The 25145-nt window shown below is 36.5% G+C and overlaps 2 protein-coding genes across 3 annotated transcripts in view; one reads left to right on the top strand and one right to left on the bottom strand.

The window, feature by feature from the left end:
* Nucleotides 1-1568, top strand: part of LOC141429566 (uncharacterized protein CG43867) — a 360339-nt gene extending 358771 nt beyond the window's left edge. Inside the window, exons 28-29 of the mRNA XM_074089932.1 lie at nucleotides 252-338; nucleotides 771-1568. Coding sequence (XP_073946033.1) covers nucleotides 252-338; nucleotides 771-1181 — 498 coding nt within the window. The 3' untranslated portion in view covers nucleotides 1182-1568. The remainder of the gene's footprint in view (nucleotides 1-251; nucleotides 339-770) is intronic.
* A 3568-nt stretch (nucleotides 1569-5136) lies between these two features.
* LOC141429563 (uncharacterized) lies at nucleotides 5137-23994 on the bottom strand. Of its 2 annotated transcripts, none has more exons than XM_074089921.1 (17): nucleotides 23920-23994; nucleotides 21313-21479; nucleotides 20897-21057; nucleotides 20214-20352; nucleotides 19411-19660; nucleotides 18848-19071; nucleotides 18361-18463; nucleotides 17770-17897; nucleotides 17078-17368; nucleotides 13859-14143; nucleotides 10659-11152; nucleotides 10044-10227; nucleotides 9288-9483; nucleotides 8106-8875; nucleotides 7517-7709; nucleotides 7148-7261; nucleotides 5137-7003 (listed from the first exon to the last, which is right to left on the bottom strand). In XM_074089921.1, exons 1-17 carry the CDS (start codon nucleotides 23960-23962, stop codon nucleotides 6918-6920), a joined length of 3828 nt encoding a protein of 1275 aa, XP_073946022.1. In that variant the 5' UTR covers nucleotides 23963-23994; the 3' UTR covers nucleotides 5137-6917. The 2 variants fall into 2 exon arrangements, with proteins under 2 accessions (XP_073946022.1, XP_073946023.1); XM_074089922.1 differs by having other exon boundaries at nucleotides 23915-23958.
* Nucleotides 23995-25145: the final 1151 nt, after the last annotated feature.

The following is a 25145-nucleotide window of genomic DNA, read 5'->3' as shown; positions in this document are numbered from 1 at the left end:
TATTTAAAAAAAAAGATTTGCGAGATTCGAATCAGCATTTCTTGGCTATACGCACCAAGTGTCGTACGATCAGCAGCAGAAGTAGATTATTTATTACCTTAGCACTAGAGTCGTGTGTAGATAATTTTGAGCACAGTAACCGCATCATCCACTTCTGTTGCTGACTATGCCAACTGGACAACTCGTTTGTCGCTTGCATATGTCAATAGTGGCATGTGTCGTCTATACTATGTACAACTTTTTCTTTGCAGGATGACCTGATGATGTTGATCGACGCAGACGCAGACGATGCGGCCAGTCCCGTTCATAAGATGCTGATCAGTCTCAACAAACCTAAAGTAAGTTAGCCTCGTAAAGCACAGCTCTATATTTATATCCATTTAGAAAAAAAACCAGAGGGCATTGTATAAAAAATACCCTTGTAAAATTTAATGCCTGCCAGCAATTTTTTTTTAATTTTATCGTGAGAAGAGAATATCCTTTATATATTACATAAGCTAACACATTGGCTGTTTGTTATTTAAAAACTCCAGGTATCTCCCTATCTTTCATCCAAATTCGCGCAGCCATTTTTGAGAGAAGTAGGACATAATACGAGTAAGATATTAGAGAGGATAAGGCATGGCAGCAAATTGGTTTTCCTTGGCCTTTCGTGGGTTCAGAATTTTCAGAATTTAAATGCACGTTGCTTTTCTATTAAGTCATCCTTTTTAACAAATTTGAAAAAAACAGGAGCTTCTATATTCAGACGTTCGAATTCGTTGTTTCAGATGGTAGAGCTAACACATCTAATAGCGGATTACAAGAACGCCCTCCTCCGCCCCGGCCTCCCCGGCACTCCCCAAATGAACTCCCTAACCCGAAACGGCAGCCACCGCTCCCTCCGCAAGCCCGCGAATACCCTCCCCCACTCCAGCCCTTCAACCCTCCCCCACACACATCACCTCTCCCAATCACACCACACACACCACACTACAGGGCATAACACGTTAAATTCCCACGCCACCACGATGACGTTAGGTTCAGACAGAAACGCTACATTAACTCTAAGTTCACACACTTCAACATTCAACCACGAAGTTCGAGCGTCACACGGACAACCAGACATTTTGAAATCCACCCCGGACCACCACAGAAGTGATAAGAAAAGAAGTCACGCACAGGAAAGCGGCGTCGCGTGATAATAAATGTGTTCAGTGATTTTGGTGCGTTACGTAGACGATTTTCTTGAACGAACTCGGTAGCATGACAGTTTTTATAGTACTGTAGTGGAAGCTATGAAAAGTGATATGTCTTGAATTGTTGAAATGTTTCTGTAAATGACGCGTTGATGGACCCGAAAGTGTTTCATTCCAGGGATAAGGTAACGAGATAATTATAAATATACCTCATATTTTGTAGCGAATACCATCACAGCCTCTTTTATATTTTTGGCTTTATAATTGGTAAGTTGATGTTATTTTATAAAACGGTTCAATTTAAGCTTTTTTTCTTTTGATGTAGCGGTTTTTGTGCAGAGTTTCTGGTTAAAAAATGGGTTGTTCATCAGCAACTATGTTTTTTTATATGTATAAAAAGAGATTCAATCGTAATCCTATCAAAATTTAACTACATTTTTATTACTTTTTGGTCTATTACATTTTACTCTGCAACTCCGAACAAAAATCAAGTCAATTCAAGTCCGATATAGTTCAGGTTAATCAATTCATACTTTATACTTTAGTTTAGCTTGTAATGTGCAGGGTATACATACAGACGCTGTAGGAACGAATAATCATAGAATAGGCCAAATATTCTGGCTTAGATTTTTGCAAAATCTTTATGAAGCTTTTTAATGCAGTTTTAGATCTGAGAAGTTTGTTTCTTAACGTTTTAAAATGAAAATCTCCAAGCTGTTTACTAATCAGTTGAAAATATAAATTGTTAGAAATGCCTGTAGAAAAACAACTGTCATTAAAATACAAAACTTTTTTCGTTAACATATACATTTGATAAGTAAGTGAATTAGCATTGATAAAACATTTTTAAGTATTTTTTTTTAATGAATTATTTACATTTAAAATATGTTTTCTTTAGTAATTCTACTAAATGATTTGACGAATTCCATAAAACAACAGAGAGTTCTAAATGTAAGAAGGAAAATCAAATATAATAATAATATTGTGGACTGTTAACTAAACGGAATGAAATATGGTGGATGGCGATTAAGTCCTACAAAATCCTTGTAGGTATACAAAATAGACGCAGAAAATCGATGTGTGCCCATAGACTACCGTCAAAACGTTAAGAAACAAAATAATAATTTAAAAGAATCTCATATAAAAGTCCCTCCTGTTCATCACAAACCGTACCTTAGCCAATGTATAGTATTAAATCGCATTAAGGTTTAGGAGCCAACGTATCGACTGATATCATTTCTAGGGTAAGACCTTCAACGAATCTACGAACCTCTAAGATAAATCGGGCGACTGATCGTTGTATAAGTTTATCTTATATCTGCGAGTTGCTAGCGTGAGTGTTTGTCAATATCAACCATTACAAAGCTGATATACAACTAAACGAAATCAATAAATTATAAGAGAGCATAGTTGAAACGTTATGTGGTATACGTTAGGGTTAACTTCCCTTTGGTGCTGGCACAATTTTGTAACCTTAAACAAGTTACGAAGATGGAACAGAATATTCTAGAATATACAGTTAGAATCATCTTAAATAATTCTTGATTTGTTACTTAACACGTCACAAAATGACGACAAGGAGAAGACGCTGAAACGTAAAAATTAAATATCAAAACTTACATAAATTATAATGTTTTCAAAGCCAATTAAACGTGGTAAGAACACCATGCTAGCCACTCTAAGGTGCTGATATAGTAGCGTTTAATGAGAGTTTTAAATCTGTCACTTTCGCACTACGCTATTTAGACAGGGATGCCCATATACCCTCTCAAACGTAGTATGTATTGAATCTCATAGAATAGAATTGAATGATTCTGATATATTTGTGATATAATTTGCATATTGTGATCACAATCAAATACTCTTAAAATCTCTGAAAATACAATTTTAAGTACATCACAATTTTCTATGTATGTAATTTATAATAATTTTTACATTTCAATATTGATTTTGGTGAAGACGGATATAAAATTTTATTGATAGAGTTAATTAATGCGTTGAAAATGTATTTATTGCGCTGGCAATGTGAGAATTTTTTTTTTCGCTGAAACAACTAAATAATGAATCTCATTTATAAATCTACACTTAATTTAAACATGACATGATTTTATGTGAATGAATTAAACTACAGAACTAGATACTAGTAAAGTATATAAGAAAACTATGTCAAGCCCTCCTCTTATGACAGATCAGGATTAAAAATAAAAAAAATAATGGATCATTGTCATTCCAAAAGTATTATAATAATAAGTTCATTTTTTATTGTTTGTATTTCTGTTTGTATATAAACAGGGCTCATTCATTTAATAATAAAATAACCATACCAAAACTATATGAAAATAATGCTGTACAGTAATTAATGGGCATTTTATCGTTGTATATTAATAGTCATTCTTTTGTACTTCACCGTTTTATACATATGTCAAAACATGTCGTCCCTATCTCGCACCAAACGCTAGAACGAGACGACACTATCTTGGCTTATGTGTAGAAGTAGGGTTCCGTGCTTACATGCGACAAAGGTTTTGATATATAAATTTAAATTTTAACAGTTATAGCCTAGTTATACCCTAGGTACGGAACTTAAATTGTTTTTATATACAACTAGCTATGATATACATATATCTAAACACAATTTATATTTTGTTACCAGCTTACATATTTTGCTAGGAACTTATAGAAGATGTAGAAGGCTGGCATACTTAGCCAAAGAAACTATCTTGCTTAGCGTTTTACTTTCAAATATTTCAGAGACACAAAAACCTCTGACTAATTTTGTTGTACTATGGAACCAATTGAATTGGGCCTCACTGTGGAATCTTTTCCTAGAGAAAGTTATAGTGACATTGCTTTGCTTGACAAGGGAATTCATTATGACGCTTACCGTGACAACGTTCTACGGGTGGGTCAGGAATCAAATGGTTTAGCCAGTATAACTGTTATTTCCATCACATTTTGAAATTTGAGATTTTTCCGTATATTAAAACTGGTCAGCATACATACAGAAAACGGTCTTATTTAAAAGCTAAAAAATGGCTTCTAATTAGATTAGTTCTCGGACTACTAAAATAATAGTGTCTGTCCGTCTGTCATCAGGCTGTATCTCATTCAGTTGCTGTAGTATATTTTCTATTTATATCATGAAGAATATCTTCTTTTGACCGACTTTTATATTGCTTTAAATAAAAGCAAAAAATTACCTGTCTTATTTATAAACGAATAAGTTTTATCTTAACATTATTTTGTCTTTATAACTCACTTCGATATTTGCGTTTGCCAGACGCGGATTCATTTGAGTTTTTGACTTTATGAATAAGGGCGTAAAGCGGACTATGTTGAACAAATACAATATGGTATTTGACTATTTTGTATATGTTTTATAAATTAAAACTACACAATGCCTGTTATCGAATAGAAAAACAATTTTTAAGCTACCTTTACAAATAACAAAGTTATAAAGGTTTGAAATTCAAGATTAGACAGAGAAAGACATACTGGCATGTGACGTCACACGCCAGTATCGCCATACTTGCTGCATAGAGAAAAGCGTTTGAGAAAGAGACAGGTATAAGTATAGATTTAAAAAAAAAAACACTTTAAATCCAATTTTCAACCGATTTAAATTTTCTCTTCGCTAAACTATCTGTATATCTATATTTTCATAGTAATATTAAGATATGGCAAAATTAGGAGTGGTCAAATACCGTATTGAATCCTTCATCCACTTTCCGAAAACAATGAGCTGTATAATGTAATTCATTCATACCGGGTGTTGATTGTACCTAATAGAAACAATAAATGATGTAAGTGATGAATCTTTATATTGTACAGTCAAGGGCAAAGATATCGACACGGGCAAAGTTGCAAAAATATGTATACACGGCCTTAATGTTAAGCGCATAAAGTCGTGTATACATATTTTCGTAATTTTGGCCGTGTCGATATCTTTGCCCTTGACTGTACACAATCACAAATGTTCCACAGTTAAAATTTAGAGTAGATTTCCGCTGAACTTTAATATCATAGTCATCATTGTGACATCGCCAGGCGTCTCGTTTTGTTTTGCCGTATATATTTGCTTTTTTGTCAGAAAATAATATAAATACAAAGTTTAACAGAAGTGACATCAAAACCATATTTATGTGGTCACATTTACGATAAGGTATCTTTATATTAATTTATTGTCCTTGTTTAAGGAAACACCCGGTATAGTGGCCCTATCAGCTAAAAGTCTCCGCTAAAATGTGTACATAAGTTAAGATATCTTACTTCTTGGAACGTTTGTAACATTCTAAATACTTACCAGCTTTAGTAGTATGAAACAATAATACAAGGCCAAATGGACCCCCTTCATCATAAAGACTTAATAAGCTATTAACATAGTTTGTATGTGTCTGTCATTTTGCCATTTGCCTTTGTTAGACATAGACAACCTTTGTCATAATTGATCTGAAACTATGAATAAGGGGGTAGTAGTTAATTCGTGCAGAGGTGCGTTGTACAGTGGAGCTCAAAGATATATTTACACTTAATTACCTTGTCGCAGTCATTTTCGTGTTTGAACCTTTGTATAAAATTATCAGATGGCATACAGTGACAAGGTACCAAAGTGTAAAGTATTCATGAACTTTAAGTTACGTCAAGACGTTATTATATGTATGTTTTCGACTCAACATAAATGTCCTATTGTATTTAAATAGTTTATATTGCACTCTTTGCGTATACACTAAACTCAACCGTTGGTATGAATGTGTAAAAAATAACTAGTGTATATTTTGATTAAAGAAGACGATTTCTTTTAATTTCATAAAATTAAGAATAATTTGTTTTATAGAATTAATCTATTGTTTAATTATTTATTAATTTTGTTTTTATTTCGGATTCGGTTGGTTGTTTTAAGTTTATTACATTGGTTTTGTTAGAGGCCTAATAATCGTGGCCTAATTTTTGGTGTAATGGTGATTTACTAAATTTGTTTGACGATGCGATAATAAACGTGTATTAATGAAATAAAACTATTTATTTTTCATTAAACCTTTATAAATATTTATTAACGTTGATTGTTAGCACTGAATAAAAATTCATATTATTCACATTTTATGTTACTCACACTAATATTGATTAAAACATGATCGCAGAAAAACTTTGCGCTGCGGAAAAATAACATAAATGTAAGTGGGTCTCCTGATGGTAAGAGATCACCACCGCCCATAAACATCTGCAACACCAGGGGTATTGCAGATGCGTTACCAACCTAGAGGCCTAAGATGAGACACCTCAAGTGCCAGTAATTTCACCGGCTGTCTTACTCTCCACGCCGAAACACAACAGTGCAAGCACTGCTGCTTCACGGCAGGATTAGCGAGTAAGACGGTGGTAACAATCCGGGCGGACCTTGCACAAGGTCCTACCACCTGCAAAATGTATGTAAGCTCTCACACATAAATATAAACGAAAGACAAAACAAATGAGGCCACCATTGTCTATGTAGGTAATGGCACACTTATGACGTAAAATATGGCAACATTTTTCACATTTATAAAAGAATAGAAATCAAACGAGGGTGCCACTTTCTGTGTAAACTGGGGGATTATATGGCAGCAATTTTGCATGCAAATATTTCGTTCTTTTTTCAAATTCTCTATTCTTTTTTATGGGAGTCTACTTCTTTTAGCTGATATCGTTTACGTTTGGTTATTTTGGATAATATACGAGCAGATATTTTTCTATTTTAAAACATTATGAATGAAGAGATTCTGTTATGAGGAACTCCTCTAATTTGACGTCCAATGCTTTCATGATGGATTCAGTGTCGTAAGGGATATCTGTAAAACAAACATTACATTTCTTAAAAACTCCACTATATTTGATGGCAGCTAATGGTTTTTTTGTATGAAGTTAGTAAACCAGGCGCTCCAATGCGCTATGCATTGCACTGGTCAAATTCATCATATTTTTTGTCAACTCACCGATGTTGATCCATTCCGTACAATTGTATCCTGAATCCCCTCGTGATTCGTAGATGGCCTGCCGGAGCACGTGAGTGATACCGTGCGCCGTGCATATGCCCATCTCGCCCACAGCTGAAAGACAAAGGACAATTTTAAACCCACTACAAAAAACTGGATGATTATGTTGGTTCGTTTGTAAAATACCTAATTATAACAACTATCTACAATGATGTACCTACCCAAAGTCTACAATAAAAAATATTTCATTTGAAAAAAAAAAGGTTAAATAAAAGGGTATCAAGAAGGGTTTTAAAACAGTGCAAAGAAAAAACACTTTATATGCAATCAGTCCAGTAGGTATCTACTACAAATTCACATATGACTAACCTTTAGAGCCAAGAACACCCGTTGTATTCTTCGAATTAAATCTCAATTTGACCCTGAAGTCCGCCGGTATGTCCAAAGCAAGCGGCACGTGGTACGTCAACGAACGGTTAGCATACAGCTTGCCTGTCTGCTTGTCGCGAACCAGCTTCTCGGTGGTGAAGTAGCCTAACCCTTGAACGTAAGCCCCCTCCACCTGAAATCATAAGGATCGATAACTTTTAAGGGCATTTATCTTATGGCCAAGACTTCGCAGGATAAGCGGCGCGGCGTCCTTTCTGATAAATGCATGTGCTTCTACAGAAAATGTTATCAATATTTATACCTACTTTAAAAAAATCTAGTATTATTTTTATTCTTACGTCTATCGAATATCATCAAAGGCTTTTTAATCCCATCTCGTAGCCAGATTTGGTAGATACGAATTCAGGAATGTCGATTCTAGTCTTGTTTTTCAGATCTCGTAGTTGAATTTGGTCTACAAGATGGGACTTAATAATTCCTTCCGATCGGGATTATGTTTCTCATTTCGCAGTTGGCCACTAAATCTAGCTACGAGATGGGACTAAATGCATCAAAGTTTCTGGCTTGCCTGTGAAATGTCTATGGTAGGATTGGTACTCAATCCAACGTCCTCGAGAATATCGCAGCGTACGATCTCAAATCTCGCAGTTAGGACGTCTAACTGCACTTCTAAAATAGCGACAGCAAACGCACTGTAGTTCTTTAAATCCTCTTCCTTCTCCGTCATCATATAAGACGCCGTCAAATCTATTTCTTCTTCCCCAGCTTTAGCGATCAGCTCAGACCAAGTAGGATTCGACAACTTAAGCCGTATGGGTTCCAACCTCTTCTTCAAAGTGGTACACGACCTTATTGCGGAGTAGCACACGCTCTCGCTGACTATGCTGGAGCCAGAAAATACGTTGTTAGCTGCTACAAAGGAATAGTTTGGTAAAACAGTCACTAGGTTTAAAGGTATACCCAATTCGTATGCGACTACTTGTGCTACTTTAGTATTGACGCCTTGTCCCATCTCTACGCCACCTGTGGTTACTGTTACCGTACCGTCACCTCTATAAATAGATACCATGGCGGAATAATTTCCATAATATTCGACGGGGAAGCTCATAATGTTGATTTTGATGGCTCTTTTCATCCAACGATTGGCCTTGTTGAAAGCTTGGATGTCTTTGACACGTTTGTCGTAGTCGGTTTCCTTCTTCCACATGTCGATTAATGATGGGAGGTCGTTGTCGTCTGTACGCATGTTAGCAATACGGACGTCAGTCGCGTCCTTTTGGACAACAAAGGCGATATGCTCCATGATATGCTCTATGGAAGCCATGCCCTCAGAAGTACCTAAAAGATATAAAAAAACAGATATAGATAAAATAAATAAATAGTGTTAAGTTTATTTTTCTTTATTTAATATAAATAATACATTCCATTTTTAGTACCTACAAAAAAACCTTCTAAATGAAATACCTTGTAAAATAGATATTGAAATATGAAGCTCGGATTAAAACTTGTAACATCAAGCCTTTTCGCGTCGTAATAAGTCATATCATATCACAGTAGGTACATACATAGGTAGGAGACATGACTTAACAGAGAAGATAGCCTATAATAGCATACCTACCTACAAATGAAGAATTTTATTGATAAGGTGAACCAAGCATGAAGATCTTTTGGAAAGGGAAACACTCCCTCAGAAATGGACAGATGAATTGTAAGTCACTTTCAGTTATTATGACGATAATGAAGTACGCACCTGGCGCTCGAGCAAAAGTATTGGACGACGTGTCAGTGGTGACTGTAGCGGTCTTGACGCTGAAGTAATCAGCATTGTAGCAATTCTTGAAACCAGAAATCATGTAGGAGATTATGTTCTCGTTGTTGGAACAGCCGTTGTCTTCAACTACCGTCGCCTCCAGATATTGGATTTTGCCGTAGTCATCTACACCGATCTAAGGGGAATGGCGTTTGTTAAAGCACTTTATACAATATGGATTCTTAATGTCGAGTACACAGATATAGATTACACTAGATTACGCAAATGCATCTACTTCGAGTGTCCGAACCCCGACCAAACGTCGAGGTTGGCCTCATACAAAGACTGACCACTAACTGACTAATCATGACTAGTGACTAACTTGAGCCCCACGGCGCGGGCGGGCGGCGCATTTGAATGGATTTTGCGCGAACATCGGGGAATTCACAACGCTAATTCGCTCTTGAGACGTCAAAGTAGATATAAAAAAGTGACACGGTTGGTTTTCATACAGATTGAGGTGTTTGCGCTATCTAGTTTAATCTATACCTGTGGTCGAGTACCATGATTAAACTACGAGGGTTTGCCGAGGAAATAAAAAAAAATTAAGTATGTACCTACTGTTTCTTAGCAATACGAGTATAACTTTGCTACCAGCTACTTTTTTACTTTAGGTCAAAAACTACGAAAATTCTACTTAGGTACGTAAGACTTGAATCAACTGGCCCACAGGGCACCCAAGCACAATAGACTCACCTCATACTCGCACTGGCACGGCAGTCTTCCGCCACTAATGGCCATGTTGGTTTGGATGGGCACTATGAAACGGCACGGCACATCAAGCTTGTGCGCGACCAGCGCACACGCAGTTGCAGCGCGCGTGTTGCGGCTGATCTTGCCGCCGAAGCCGCCGCCGATGCGACGAACTTTCAAGTGGACGCTGGACAGGAAAATGAAAGGTTTCTTGTGGCCTGGATGCTTTTCAGAGCTTTTTAGATGCTTTTCCATAGATAGATAGATAGATTTATTTACTTATTACCTTTTGAAAAAATACATTATAAACACATGCCATAAAAAACACACACAAAAGCATCGTCAAATCTATACAAAAAAAATAGAAATAGAATATACAATGTCAATAAATGCAACAAAGTTAGGTGAATCTTTTGTTGGTAATAAGGAGCGTAGGTAACAGTTGAAAATTCCAATTTCTAGGATCGTGAAAAGGAGGTAATTCTTAACTGTCTCATCTAAAACTTCTAACTTCACCACATTCAGCTAATCACACGGGGAAATGCTAAAATTAACTCCAAGTATCAACCACGTTGTAGTGGCCTTGGTTACGAGTAGAATGATTGTTACTTTACTTACTCGCTCTCATTCATATTTAGGCACCGTGAAATCGCCCGCTGCGTCAAATCCATCCACTGCGTCGAGTCATACACCTCCAAACCCTGGTCCAGTGGCACCACTACACACGTCACTGGCTCCATATAATAATGATACTGCCCTTCAATGTCGTACACCCCCTTCACTACCTTCTTCACATTATCGCCTTTTCCTTTGGGATCTATGCTAGCGTCACTTGGAACGTATCTCTTGCTATCTTTCTTAGCCTGATCAATTGTCAATACTGGAGCTGATGAGCTCACATTCTTGTACGTCACTGTGACTTTCTTTGCTACTCTGTTAGCTAGTTCTTCTGAAGTAGCCACCACTATAGCAACGGGTTGGCCGTAGTATAGAATCTTATTGCTAACTATGATTTCTTCTTCTTCGGTTTGCAATTGGAAACCGGGGACGGAGAAAGAATTGACTCCGGGAATGTCTTTGGCGGTGTAGACGGCAACTACCCCATCAATACTCTGGAATATTTTTTTTAAGATCTCTTAAATATGAATCATCATGAGACTTTCTGTCGATTTTAAAGTAATTGAATTCGAGTAATTAAGTATTAGAATATGGATTTAGGCTAATTTTACCATCCATATCTGAACTTTAAAATCCATACTAATATTATAAATGCGAAAGTGTGCGTGTGTTTGTGTGTTTGTTCGTCTTTCATGTCGAAACGGAGCGACGGATCAACGTGATTTTTGGCAGGTAGTTTATGGGCTAGAGAGAGACAGCGCCGCACGATGCAGCGGATCCTGGCAGGATCGCCATGTAATATCGGGAGTTGAGTCAAACACAAGTGAAGAGTAGATACTGCCTTTATTGTATGGCTTACACCTATTATATAATACATACTGGGAGAGTGTGTGTGGCGCACACACTACAATAGGCTACTTTTTATCCCGGAAAAATGCACAGTTCCCAAAGTAACCGAATCCCTCGCGTGCGAAACCGCGGGCAAAAGCTTGTCTGTGTATATTTACGAATGTATACAGTAATAATATTGTCCAGCGGCCCGAGCCCTCTCATTCTGAGAGGAGGCCAGTGTCCAGCAGTGGGACGTACGTATGTAAGTATAGGATAAGAGCTCAAGTTGAAAGTAATTTTGTTTTGCTGGAAAACAATATTACGCGCATATATAATATAATATTATTATATAGTATCATTAGTAGATTATTGTCGTGGCCTGGAAGTAGGCAATTGCTGGCTGAGTATGAGTATCAAACGGACGAGCTTGCGAGTCCAACTAATACGAAGCCAGCAATTGCTATTCCAGCCGAGACTAATATAAAGCTTTTCTCAAAAATGGTGAATAGTTCTGAAATAGAATAAACTTTTTCTCAAAATATATTGTAAAATTTAATTTTATTCCACTATTTTTCTCATTTTTTCATTAAAAATAAACTGCAGGTGTATTTTTCCACCGAAAACACCACAAGCTATTCAGACCCAATAGAAAAAGTCCGGAGTTCCAACAAAATATCTGATACCGGCCATTAAACTTGGCTGTATACGACTTGTGCCAACATTTCCATGGCCTTTTTAACTTTAAAAAAAATGTGACTGATTGCAGGCGCGCTAATTCATTATTGTCGAGCTAGCGCACCTGCAATCTTTTTAACTTTTTAATTTTTCACTGACCATAAACTATATGCACTTCACCTTCTGATATGTAAAGACTATAATGTCAACTTTTACGGACATTTTTGAGAAAAATATTTTTTTTGCCTAGCTCGACAATAATGAATTAACGCGCCTGTAATCTTTTACGGTCATTTTTGAGAAAAATATACTAAAGTATTGACGTTGCCGTGTTAGTGAAGTACCTACTCGTACCTATCTATAACTGCATTATATTATTGTGGCGAAACATCGCTAATATTATTACAGCTGCTATTTCTGTTTAAAGATACACAAACAATTTAATTACATACTTAAGTTTATTTTTTCAGGTGGTAGGACCTTGTGCATGGTCCGCCCGGATTGCTACCACCATCTTGCTCCCTAATCCTGCCGTGAAGCAGCAGTGCTTGCACTGTTGTGTTTCGGCGTGGAGAGTAAGACAGCCGGTAAAATTACTGGCACGTGAGATATCCCACCTTAAGCCCTAGGTTGGTGGTGATCTCTTACCATCAGGAGACCCACTTGGTCGGTTGCCATCCAGTCGAATAAAAAAAATTGTTATTACCTACGCGAAATCTTAAACATTTTTTAAATGTGTTTGTTTAACTGAAGTACTTACTTAATATTTAATTCTATTATGTTATCTCAGCCGTCTAGCCTCCAGTCTGTGTAAAAAACCAGACTCAAGGTTATACTTTTTTAGTCGAGCTAATTTAGATGTCTCAGTCTGAGGTCTCAGTGAACTAGTAACACTTAGTTTTTAGGGTACCTACGCTTACGCCTTGTTGTCTAGGTACTAATATTTATTACCTATGTCAACTTTTATGCATGTGCGTATGTATTTGCGTGTACCTATGTGCTAGTAACTTTCTGATGCTAAAATGGATTTTAATGAAAGTTACGTAGATAATCTTGAGATTAACACAAGCTTCTTTTTCAATATTCCCACGAGATAGGAACCCTGATCCGGGATAAAAATTATCCTATGTCCTATGTCCTTCCCAGGGTGCCTTACTATCTTCTTACCAAATTTCATGTTCATAAATTCATCGGTTTAAGCATTATAGTGGTAACAGACAGACAAAGTTTCTTTCGCATTCATGGTATGAAAAGGATTTGTTAGTTGTTTTTTTATTTACTGGTAAAGCTATATAATATATTATAATATATATATTCGTACAATTGTACAATAGTGAAGTGAAGACGACACAAATAAAAAAATAAAAGTAATTAAAAAAACATGCATAATTTAATAAAGTGATAAGGGCGTTTATTATATTTAAAACCTAAAATACTTAGAAAGTTGAAAAACCCCGACATTTGATTATGATGATTTTAATGAAACATAGCTAAAATCTACCGCAAGGCAGCTCGCTTTCATGTTAAAAAAAACCTACTATACATCGATAACAATAAAACAAAACTGGGTATCCGTTTGAGAGCTGCCATTATCGACATTAACGTTAGCATTAGCGTATGCACTCTTCTTTTTGCGTCGCGGGTTAAAAAAACCACATTTCTGAAGTAAGACCATGAAAATTTTCTAATCTTACCAAGACATCGGTGCCATCCACCGTATCCAGCTCTCCATTATTGATGGTGGCTTGTACAAAGGCTCCAAACACCTCCCTTGGTAGCGAAGGTATATCGTTAGTGTACTTCGCTTCTCCAGAACTCTGGATGATGGCTTCCAACTTAGGAATTGGCTGGTTTAGAGGGAAGAGGGAGGGGTCCTGCTGGAATTCTTGGGTGCCGTGGGAAAGAGGTCTTTGGATCAAGGAGCTACCTGAACGGTATCGAGGGCTGATGGCGCTGGTTGGACATATGTTCAGGATTACCTGAAAGTCAATAAGAAAAAATAAGTTAAAGTAAGATAACATATTTTATCTTCATTCAATTTAGGCTATAAGGTTGCTATAAGGAAAACTTTATAAATCTCAATAAATCTGCCACCGGTTCGGAAAAACCACTGTTGAGAAGATTCCGGCAAAAAACTCAATAAGGTAGGTGTTGTTCTTGTAAGGAAACCTTTTCATTTGTAATATTTTTTAGTAGGGTCCGCTCGTAATTATTCGGCTTCGATAGCAAAAAATTAAAAACCGGCCAAGAGCGTGTCGGATACGCCCAAGATAGGGTTCCGTAACCATTACGAAAAAATCAAGTAATAGGTATTTTTCTAAGGATTTCGTATTGTGTACGGAATCTTCCAATTTTAGGTATATTTTATACCTTAGGCTGCTGCTCCAACGATACCCCACACTATAGAAAAAGTCGAGAACAAACCACCCCCACTTTACGTCAATGGGAGGTACACGAAAAAAATTTTTTTAGTTTTTTTATTTTACCACTTTGTCGGCGTGACTGATATGTATATTCATGCCAAATTACAGCTTTCTAGTACTAACGGTCTTCGAGCTTAGCCGCGGACAGACAGACGGATAGACATGGCGAAACTATAAGGGTTCCTAGTTGACTACGAAACCCTAAAAAGTAGACATTTTTCGCAAAGGTGTATAAGTGCGTTGGAGTAAATTAGCATTTAAATTAAGTTAATTTATATTACTGAGTCACTAACGTGATACAGATTGTGTAAAGTTTCCAAAAAAAAAAACATCTATGTACACTGTAAACATACACGGACGGAAATGTAAAAGTATAATGGGATGATAAAGTTGGGCGACATAATAATATGGATACTTAGGACACAAAAATATATAATCTACAGACGTTTTGGGCTAGTTTTCGACACTTTCGACGTTGAAATTGCTTATTAATTAAACATGAAAAATTTATAGCAGAAAATAGAACCGACTACAAAAAACCGTGAAAATAATTTTCTACCAGTCTGAAGTCGGTGCCTTAGCACGAGCCAGCAGGAGTGGGCCTATAATCATCTACCTCACCTACAACCTATACGAGTATATTGGGCTTCAATCACTCCTGCTGGCTCGTGCTGAGGCACCGACTTCAGACTGGTAGAAAATTATTTTCATGGTTTTTTGCAGTCGGTTCTATTTTTAATTATTTTTTTCACGCTTTTTACTAGATCTAAGATACAATACTTTAATGTCAACTGCTCGTCACCTTTTACGAAAAATTGCTTTTTCTGGTGCAGAGACGTTAATTATTGAGGAGTCCTGTGCTTCATCACCCGTTCCATTTCATCATATGAATTACGATGAGCTTAAATTGCTTAGCAACTGCGTAAAGTAATTAAAATTCAACCCGTGAAGTACTTGATATTGAGTAGTCACTCGCCATTGGTCAAATTTGCTCTTCATCATCAGTTCCACTTCACCAAACGATGATTTTCAAGAGCAAATGCACGAGTTACTCCTAAATATATTGAAATTACCATAGGCGTTCGTACGAGTACAATATTTGAAGAGTTCCCTCGATTTCCATAGGATCCTGATTTGGTGCTTATGGGACCTAATTGAAAGCATTCCTAGGCGAACAAAAAATTTTTTTTTCAAATCGGTTCATAAGTTCTGAGGTAACAAACATAAAAAAAATACAACCGAATTGATAACCTCCTTTTTTGAAGTCGGTTAAAAGTCAACATAATATTTCACATTAAAGTTAACAAACAGTTTTTACTTGCCATCAGGTGGGCTTGCGACCTTGTCTCCTGCAAGTGTGTGGGTAGGACGAAGATAAAAATAATAAATAAAGTCTAGTACTATATGTGAAAAGAAGAATCAAGAACTAAATATGTGAAGTAAGTAACTTATAGTTCAAATGGTCGGGACCCATTCAAAATTGTAACTGGCTTAAAAATTTCCACTGATGGGGCCCGACAGTTTAACTTAAATTACTTAACAGAGTTCTAAGGTTCTTCTTGTTTTTATTATTTTTTTAAGTTTTTTGAGGCAGTAATGTTTAAAGGTTTTTTAATTCTTACTTTTTTGATGTTGCTGCAAAAGTGGCAACACAAAAGTTACGCCATATTGAAATATTAGGTATACTCGTGTCACTCTGACAGTTTGGACAAATCTAACGATAGGTACAAGTCAACGCACGTAAAAAGAGCTCTGGGTGGCTAGTGGAGGGGATACGTTTGTGCATCTGTCAATAACAAGCCAATGGCGTGACGGCCGAGCGCGCGTTCCTACCTTCCTCATTGGCTCCTACGGGTCCTCCCGCTTCCCCCACTGTTTCGCCGCCGTATTACGGTATTTGACAACTCCTGATTTTGCCATATCTTAATATTATTATGCAAATATAGACATACAGATACTATTTAGCGAAGAGAAAATTTAAATCGGTTGAAAATTGGATTTATAGTGATTTTTTGAAAAATCCATATACCTGTCTCTTTCTCAAACGCTTTTCTCTATGCAGCAAGTATGGCGGTACTAGCGTGTGACGTCACATGCCAGTATGTCTTTCTCTGTCTAATCTTGAATTTCAAACCTTTATAACTTTGTTATTTGTAAAGGTAGCTTAAAAATTGTTTTTCTATACGATAACAGGCATTGTGTAGTTTTAATTTATAAAACATATACAAAATAGTCAAATACCATATTAAGTCAGTATTTCGCTCACTGCGCAGGTATATCGCCAGGAGCTCTTTTTACGTACGTTGATTTGTACCTCATATGTTGAAATCCATCCAAACATAAATACTGTCTCGAAAACGTAACCCTCCTTCGGGTAGTCCAGTAATAAGAAAGAGTTGCAGTTCATTTTGAAATCTGACAAATATAATACATTCCGTTGTTCACTTAAATTCAAGATGGCTGGCAACAGTTAAACATCTTATTACCAACCTTATAAAACAAACCAATTGCCAATTTCTTTCGAAAATCCGGCGATGGTTGCGCAGGATCGTATTTCGGTTCAATTTCTTTATCCAAAATCTTGATCGCTGATTGCAGGATAACATTGTTGAACACAATTTTTCCCTTGAGGAAGTTTTCAGTCATTTTCGCATGGATGAAGGTGGGAGAAATGTTTCCGTAGACAATGTCGGCATCTTCGATGACTTTCGTTTTAGCATTTATTTTAAACAGGAAGGCTGCGTTGACAATAGCCAAGGCGTTTTGGTTGCGGGGCATAATCTAGAAGCAGACATAATATTTTAAAAACCTTCGCGATTCTTGCTCGTAACTAATATTTCCTCGGGTCGGGACTTAAACACGAACTATTTATTGTTAAAATTACTTCAGCGTTTCGACCACATTTCAGAGGCCGAGGTCATGAGTCGACTCGTGATTTAAGTCCCGAAAAATATTAGCTAGAAGTAGATTATTGTTTCGTTGAAAAAAAAAACAATTCCACAAAGCAAAACACCTTTACATATAAAAAATCAATCACATGGGCGCAAACGTTCGCACATTTTACGTTGCTGCTTGCAGGATTGATTTTTAGTGTTGCAAAATAGTGGATACTTTGCTTTACATTGCTGTCAGGTCTCACTTGCCGCATTCAAACTACATACTTGCCTGGTCCTATTTCATACCTTGTAACTCCTGAAGACATGGGTACTTCCGAGAGGGGGCAACACGATCTTCAGAATGAGATTTCCTCGCATATTCAACTTTAGAAAATCTATCAGAGTTACGGTTTTTTCCGTTCCGTTACTTTCCCCTGCAAAGATGCATGAGCTTAGATAACGTTAATTAGAATTTTAACATATTATCGAATTATTTCTCCAGAAAAATGTTTAACAGGAAAAATCATCATTATCTGATTCATCATCATATATACGTCCCTCTGCTGGGCACATGCCTCCTCTCAGAATGAGAGGGAATGTAAGGGGAACAGGAAAAATGAAAAAGGAAAAAATTAATGCAATGGATGGAGGAAAAATATTGTTTAGGTTTTTGTTTAACTGACATCTTTCTTGCAGTCAACTAAATGGTGTGTGTGATCCCTAACCGCACTGGGCTTGCTTTTGAACTACGGCCCAAGGCTTCTCATTCTGAGACGAGGCCTGTGCTCTGCAGTGGGACAAATATAGGTCGAGATGATGATCGTGATGATGAATGAGTACTATAACTAGTCTACCTACACGACAATATTTACGGTTATTCTTCTGGTCCTAACTTACGGATAATGACGACGGCCCCAACCGTCTCGAACAAAAGAAACACATCCGATTGGTAAGACGGTATCGAGTGCTTCAGTATCAAATTACCAGCCAGGGAGCCAATCTGCAAAACAGCACAATCATCATAGCCATTTCAATTTTTACATTTGACGCAATTTAACACTACAGAGCGACCTATTTCAGGCCACGTTTACAATAGAGAGAAGGGAACATGTAAGTATTAAGCAGTTAAAGTAGGTATACATTTTGTAACGAATATAACTTGTTATGTAAATTCTGTGTCTGATAGCATAATTTAAGAAATGCTCTACATATATAGAGGCAATGTTTGATAAACCTAATAAGTACGTATTAAGTTGAATGAACTTGTTTTTACCCAAAATATAGTAATAGTTTTTCAGAATACGTAGGTACATTAAGAATAATGAAGATTAGGTACGCTTTGTCTAGAGGCTAGACTCTAGCCTAAATCAATGAAATCACTCACCTTTCTTACTGGAATATGTGCAATGAGTTCAAAATGTTTGGCAAATTCAGCCAAATATGTGAACTCACTTTTGGATTTAGAAAGATCTTTGAATAAGTTCAGGCAATCTTCTAGAGCCATGTTCGCACCAAGAATTAGGTTTTGATCAAGTTCATACGTCTTCAAGGAATTGATACTACTGATATCAATTAGAAGGCGAGGGTATTCGAAAGTTTCTACTATTCCTGGAAAAATTGTAAAAAAACGATACTTAGTTGTCTAACGTTCTTTTTGATTGGCACATCTTGTTTATTTACTTTTAACCATAGCTTCATCACATATGAATGATGCACTGCAGATTTTTTCAACTAACCAGCGATTCACCGGTTTCTCATCAGATGGAAAGTACACACATGATGCTTAAGCCTGTAATTCACTGATTCAGTAACAGCCTACTCACTCTACCTAGCCTCAACTAACTGTGGTGTTTATTATTACAACTTCTCTTCGTGTTTCAACGACATATGTAACATTTGCTAAAGTATACAATTTTAAAACTTCTGGACTGTATTCAATTTACTTACCTTTTCCAGTATTCCCATCGACAAACATATACGAATCTACGCCGTGTTTGTCAAGAATCTCAAAAATTTCATCCACATCATAAACTTTAAAGAACTTCTGCTTTCCAAAACTGAAAGCAATAGTTTTATCTGTTTTTTTATCTTCATCGCTGACGACACTCCAATCGCTGCCTTCACTGAAAATGGAGCATTTTCTCTCACAAATCTTCTTGGTCTTGCTGCAGACATTTACGTCTTCAATGTCACTGACCTAGCAAGAAATAAAAAGGTCTTTTATAGTATTAGATATATGTAAATACTCGTCATGATCAGGACATGATCACTGAAAGAATCTGTAGTAAATTATGTTTGTAGTGTACCTACTTAATTAATCGTGAATCATTAAAAGTTAAATACTTTTGCAGATACAATTTTAATCATCAACGATTATTTTCACTTCAATCTGACAATGATTAACCTTGAAGATTTAAGGTAGGTACATGAAAAAAAAATACAACCAATTAAATAAAGGAGTCTAAGGTTCCGAAGATGCTTGTAGCGTTCCTTTTCTGAACAGCTAAGCTAATTCTTTATCCGAGAAAGCCTACTGCTCATCGGTATCCTGTGACGTTTTCTAACCTCGTTGCTATATCTTTGTTAATAAAGCTCTAGGACTCCACGGATCAAGGGTCTCCACACCGAACGGGATAAAGTCAACTGACAGTCAACCTCTTTTTTTTTCATTCTGTTGCAAGTAAATCATGAAATGTTTAGGCAAGCACTTACTTAAACTACTGATGCTGGTTACCTTGGTTGCTGATTACCTTTTGGCACAGCTGAGGGCTCGCGTCAATCGCGAAAGACTTCATAGTGTCAAGGATTGGCCGGAACCCTGTGCAGCGGCACGTATTGCTTCCGAATGAGCGTTCCAGTTCCGCCATTGTCAGGTTTTTATCCTGGAGACTGAAATTGCTTGCTGGACAAACAGTGTGCATTGTGTATGTGCTATAGACCAGTTAAGATAAGGAAGGTATTTGGAAGTCGCTACACTGTGCTTAGACGCATTTTATTAATAGGTACTTATACCTATTTGTCACTAGCCAATCCTTATCCTATGAGTTTTACAAGAAATTTCAAATGTATGATCCTCGTATGTATTCAAACAACTATCACATTTGCATAGTACAATCTTGTTATTTCTGACCTCATAGCCCCACTTAGGTACATACTCTTCAGCTCCTGCATGTGTAATGAAAAAACCTGCTTGCCTTCAAAAAATCGTAATTTCACTCAAACACTATACACAACAAAAAATAGTCTCTATATGAATAAAGAAAATTGCTACTTTCTCCATCTTTTTACTAAATAAACAATCTACTCTAAATATTTTATTGAACATTCTGAAAATCCTGGGATTTACAAAATCCAGTCGTTATCTTCCGAAAAGTCTAAAAATCTGTTATCTCTGGACAAATTGTGAGATATGGTCCTTAGCTATGATCCTTACCTGTACATGTGCATGACCCAGCCCGGCGTGCAGTAGCCGCACTGGCTTGCATTGAAGGCAGTGATCCGCTTCTGTATCTCGCTGTAGCCGTACAGCCTACTGCCTATGCCCTCCACCGTAGTGATATCCCAACCGTGGCAGGAGAACACCAGCACCAGACACTAGGGAGACGAAGCAAACAATAGGTAATCATTATCATATCATATCAGCCGTAGAACGTCCACTGTTGGAAATAGGCCCTCCAACAACATTGACATTTCGGAGACCTCTCGCTACACTAGTTCCTCTAGCGGCGAATTCATACGCGATAGCACTCAATACACGCCTATGCCTGTAGGTACTTTACTATGATTATTGATGAGAGTCTCTTCTTCCCAAATGTTATACTGATTTTGTAACCCTACTTAATAACGAACCGAGTTGACGGAGAAGGTCTCAGTGCGTCCGCTGGGGCGGCGCGCACGCACGGCCACGATACAGGCGCCGCAGCCGCCCTCGCGGCACATCGCCTTGGTGCCCGGCAGTGCCAGCGCATACCGCAAGTATGCGGCGAGGGACGTGTCGCGGGGGGTGGACTCGTCCACTAGGCAAAAAAAAGGTTTTTTTTATCAATCATTTATTTATTTGTTTGAAGAAATATATTTTAAAACAAAATGCATAAACCTTAAAACCATTCCTTATATTTTCACTGTGTACCTACTATGTAGTGGTAGGTACTTGTTCTTCAAATTTAAATGTAAAGAAACGAGACGTTTCAGAGGTAGATAGTACATACATAGATAATATTTTAAACTCACTTATTTACTTAAAACCATATGTTATGTTAATTCAGAAGAACTTTATTCAATAGTTAAAACATTTACATAATACATTCCCGCATAATTGCAATTGATGTCATGTAATGAGATAAAATGTGGCCACGACCGCTCTGACACACGACAAAGAAGAATGAGATAACAAAATTGCCATTTTCTAACGACTCGAAGAACATGGCGGCAGGTCCATATTAACATGATGTAGCCATTGTATAGTGGGCGACCGGATGGCCCAGTGGTTAGAGAACCTGACTACGAAGCTTGAGGTCCTGGGTTCGATCCCGGGGCAGATATTTTGTATAAACGAACGTTTGTGCTTGAGTCTTGTGTGTTTAAGTATGTATTTATCTATTTACGTATGTTTATCCGTTGCCTAGTACCCATAACACTTGACAAGCTTTGCTGACTTTGAGACGATATTTATTGACATCCAGCTGAAACTGAATTGCAGGACTTTTCGTGTGTATAGGAAAAGCTTTTATTCTACAATTTTCGATAAGTATTTGTCATCGTCATTCCAGCCTCTGAACGTCTCACTGGGCACAGGTCTCCTCTCAGAATGAGAGGGCTTAGTTCCCACGCGGGCCCAATGCGGATTGGGAACTTCTTACACACACAATTGAATTGCTTGTGCTGGTTTCCTTCACTGTGGTTCGTGGTTTTTGAATGTAATTTCGAACATTTCAGAAATGCGAGCTCTAGTTTGAATTGAAACCATAATCCTCTGCTTGAGCGGCCCTATGCCAAACCACTGGGCCACCAGTATAAGTACTAAGATATAAGTTGCTCGTGACATTGTGAACAAAGATTTTGTGCGAGTTTAGAATCCCATACTGACATTGTTTACCATAACGATAGAGAAATATAAAATGACACAATGCCATAATTGCCTTATGATGATAGAGTACTGAAGGCCGTTTTTTTATGCAGATGACTTGGACGAGACTATGTCGATAGTATTTCTAATGCATAACGTACATTATTTTATTCAAGACATTAATAAGATTGTTGTTTAGGTACATGATAAGATAATATACCCTTTCACATGGCGCAGGTAGGTCCTATACATAATATTCAGCAAGATATTACTCTACGTTTATTAAGTAGGTACAGTAACAGTACAATAAGCCCACTGCCCAAAAGCGATAAGATCGAATATTGCTTATCTACCTCGGAAAATTTCTATGTGCCTGTATTTTTTGTCTTCTTACTATACCTGTGGTTTTCAATAAATAGTAATTATTGCTTTGTATTGTAAACATGTTGCAATTTTATTAGGAAGAAACTAGTGCGAAAGAAACACTATAGTTCCTTTGATGAAACAGCCAAAGGAATTATCGCGAATAATCCTTTTTATATGTACCTATGTATGTATAAGTAGGTACTTTAAACAAAATGAGTGTTTATTCGTAGCTCAGCTACTGTATTAAATTCAATTATATATTTAAGTAGTCTTATTTAATTTAGACGTCCGTACATTGAGTTTGAGAGCGTTAAGTTAAAACATTAAGTATATTTACATTCGAGGAAACTCAATAACGTACCATGGTGGAACCTTTCCGTAATCAATTTTGTTACGATTTCTTTGGCAAATGTATCAGATGTGAAGATGACACAAAGTAAGTACCTACATATTACATAGTAAGCAGTGAGTAACAGGGGTCACTAATGTTTCGCAACTATGTTTTGGCAACCTGATTCAATTCGCAACTTGTCATTTCGCAACTGTTTAATATTTCTGAAACTGTAAATATTTCAGGATTTTCATAAAACTAACCTAACCTAAAGGGTTTTACACGATGGCCCTGAAATAAATCCTGAAATATTTAGGTACAGTATTAGAGTTCGCAAGTAAGCTGCTTCAGAATCCTACCAGTGATAAGACTGCTTGAAATATGGCACGGATATGTAAATAGATGACAATGTAATGCAAAGTAGGTTATGTACAGCCAGCAAAAAAAAATGTATCAAAAATTAAATTTACAACAAAAAATAAACTAATTAACACATTGACAATTATCTCAATTAGGTAATGAAAAAGTTTATTTAAAACTTAATTAATTAAATAAGTCCCTACAAGTTAGGTCAACATTACACTAAATTAGTTTTTGTCTCAAATGAAATATCTACCATCCAATAACTTCAAAAAATTTGCTTATTTGATAGCGGGGTCTAATTATTTTAAAATATTCATTTATTATACCTTACCCGAACAGTTCACCCCATTCACACTAAACTCTATGCGGGCCATCACTATCTCAACATATATGTGGCTATACTGAGGCTCGCTGCGAACAACTAGCATATAAGTATATCCACATGTATATATATTATATCGATCACGCGTGTCTTCACGATGCAACATATGACGTTGCTTTATCCTCCCGTCTGTTTGTTTAGCTCTGCGAATAATTATGTATAAAAGTAAAATAAGATTCTTTAAAGTAAAAAAGTTTCTTTATATTTTTTAGTAATTTTTATTTTATGTAAAACTAAAAATCAATCAATTAAATTAATAAAACTAAGAAATGATTATACAGCAATCCAAGAAAAATAAAAGGTAAGTACCTAGTAGGTGAACAATTTGTTTCCACTGTTGCTATTTCATTTCCTCTCAATCGAAGTGAAAAGCAGAGTGTAAAACTCGAGCATTAAACCCATTTCTCCTCGACGTATCTATCCACCATCACCGTACCGGCTCGAGTGGCTTGACTATATGAACGTCTCGGTTAAAATGGCTCGTTTTATGCTTTTGTTGTACAATCCACTATTATGCAGGTTTTTTTATTTTTTTCAGTCAGTTATGTATTTCATCCAGTATAGATGTATTTTGTTTGGAAAATATGTATATATAATAATAATCCAAAGTAACATTTCATTAATTTAGGTTATTAAGGGTAAACTAGAATACGAGTAACAGTCCTAGAATTCTTAACTATAATCGACCTAAATGGGGGGGGGGGTCAATTTCTGACCTTTTCAGCTATTCGATTTTATCTCCTAAATTTTACATTTTGTGTACAGGTAGTGCCACGAGAGTTGAAGTGAATGACACACAGAGCTACATGAAGAATTTATTGCATAAATAAGTAAATGTCACAATCCCGCTGTCATGACATGACATGTTCTTGTGTTCGTGACCTCAACTCTGGTGACACTACCTATACCACATTTGCATGGCAAAGTTAATTAGAACATAATGTTGTCTAAAAGTTCGTTGGTAAACCAGATGTTCAAGCCAAATATGTGTATAATATTTTTTTATGTAAGTTTTGTAAGTCTAGAATAGTTTTTTTTTATTTAAAGCTTAAATATGTTCTTCTCTAATGTCCAACTTGCATAGCCTAAATAAATACTACTTTACAATCGTACCTAAGTGATAATGATAAATTAAAAATCAAATGCGCTTAAGCCTAATATTACCGTTATTTCAA

The sequence above is a fragment of the Choristoneura fumiferana genome, chromosome 7, assembly GCF_025370935.1.
Source record: "Choristoneura fumiferana chromosome 7, NRCan_CFum_1, whole genome shotgun sequence".
NCBI classification, from domain to species: domain Eukaryota; kingdom Metazoa; phylum Arthropoda; class Insecta; order Lepidoptera; family Tortricidae; genus Choristoneura; species Choristoneura fumiferana.
Note: the sequence above shows the minus strand (reverse complement) of the source record. Positions and strands in the feature narration are given on the sequence as shown.

Coding starts and splice junctions, on each gene's coding strand:
- LOC141429563 (XM_074089921.1), bottom strand. CDS start 23,962: ATGGCCCGCATAGAGTTTAGTGTGAATGGGGTGAACTGTTCGG. Junction 21,058..21,312: donor AGACCTTCTCCGTCAACTCG/GTTCGTTATTAA, acceptor TCGTCTCCCTAG/TGTCTGGTGCTGGTGTTCTC. Junction 8,876..9,287: donor TACTTTTGCTCGAGCGCCAG/GTGCGTACTTCA, acceptor TATATCTTTTAG/GTACTTCTGAGGGCATGGCT.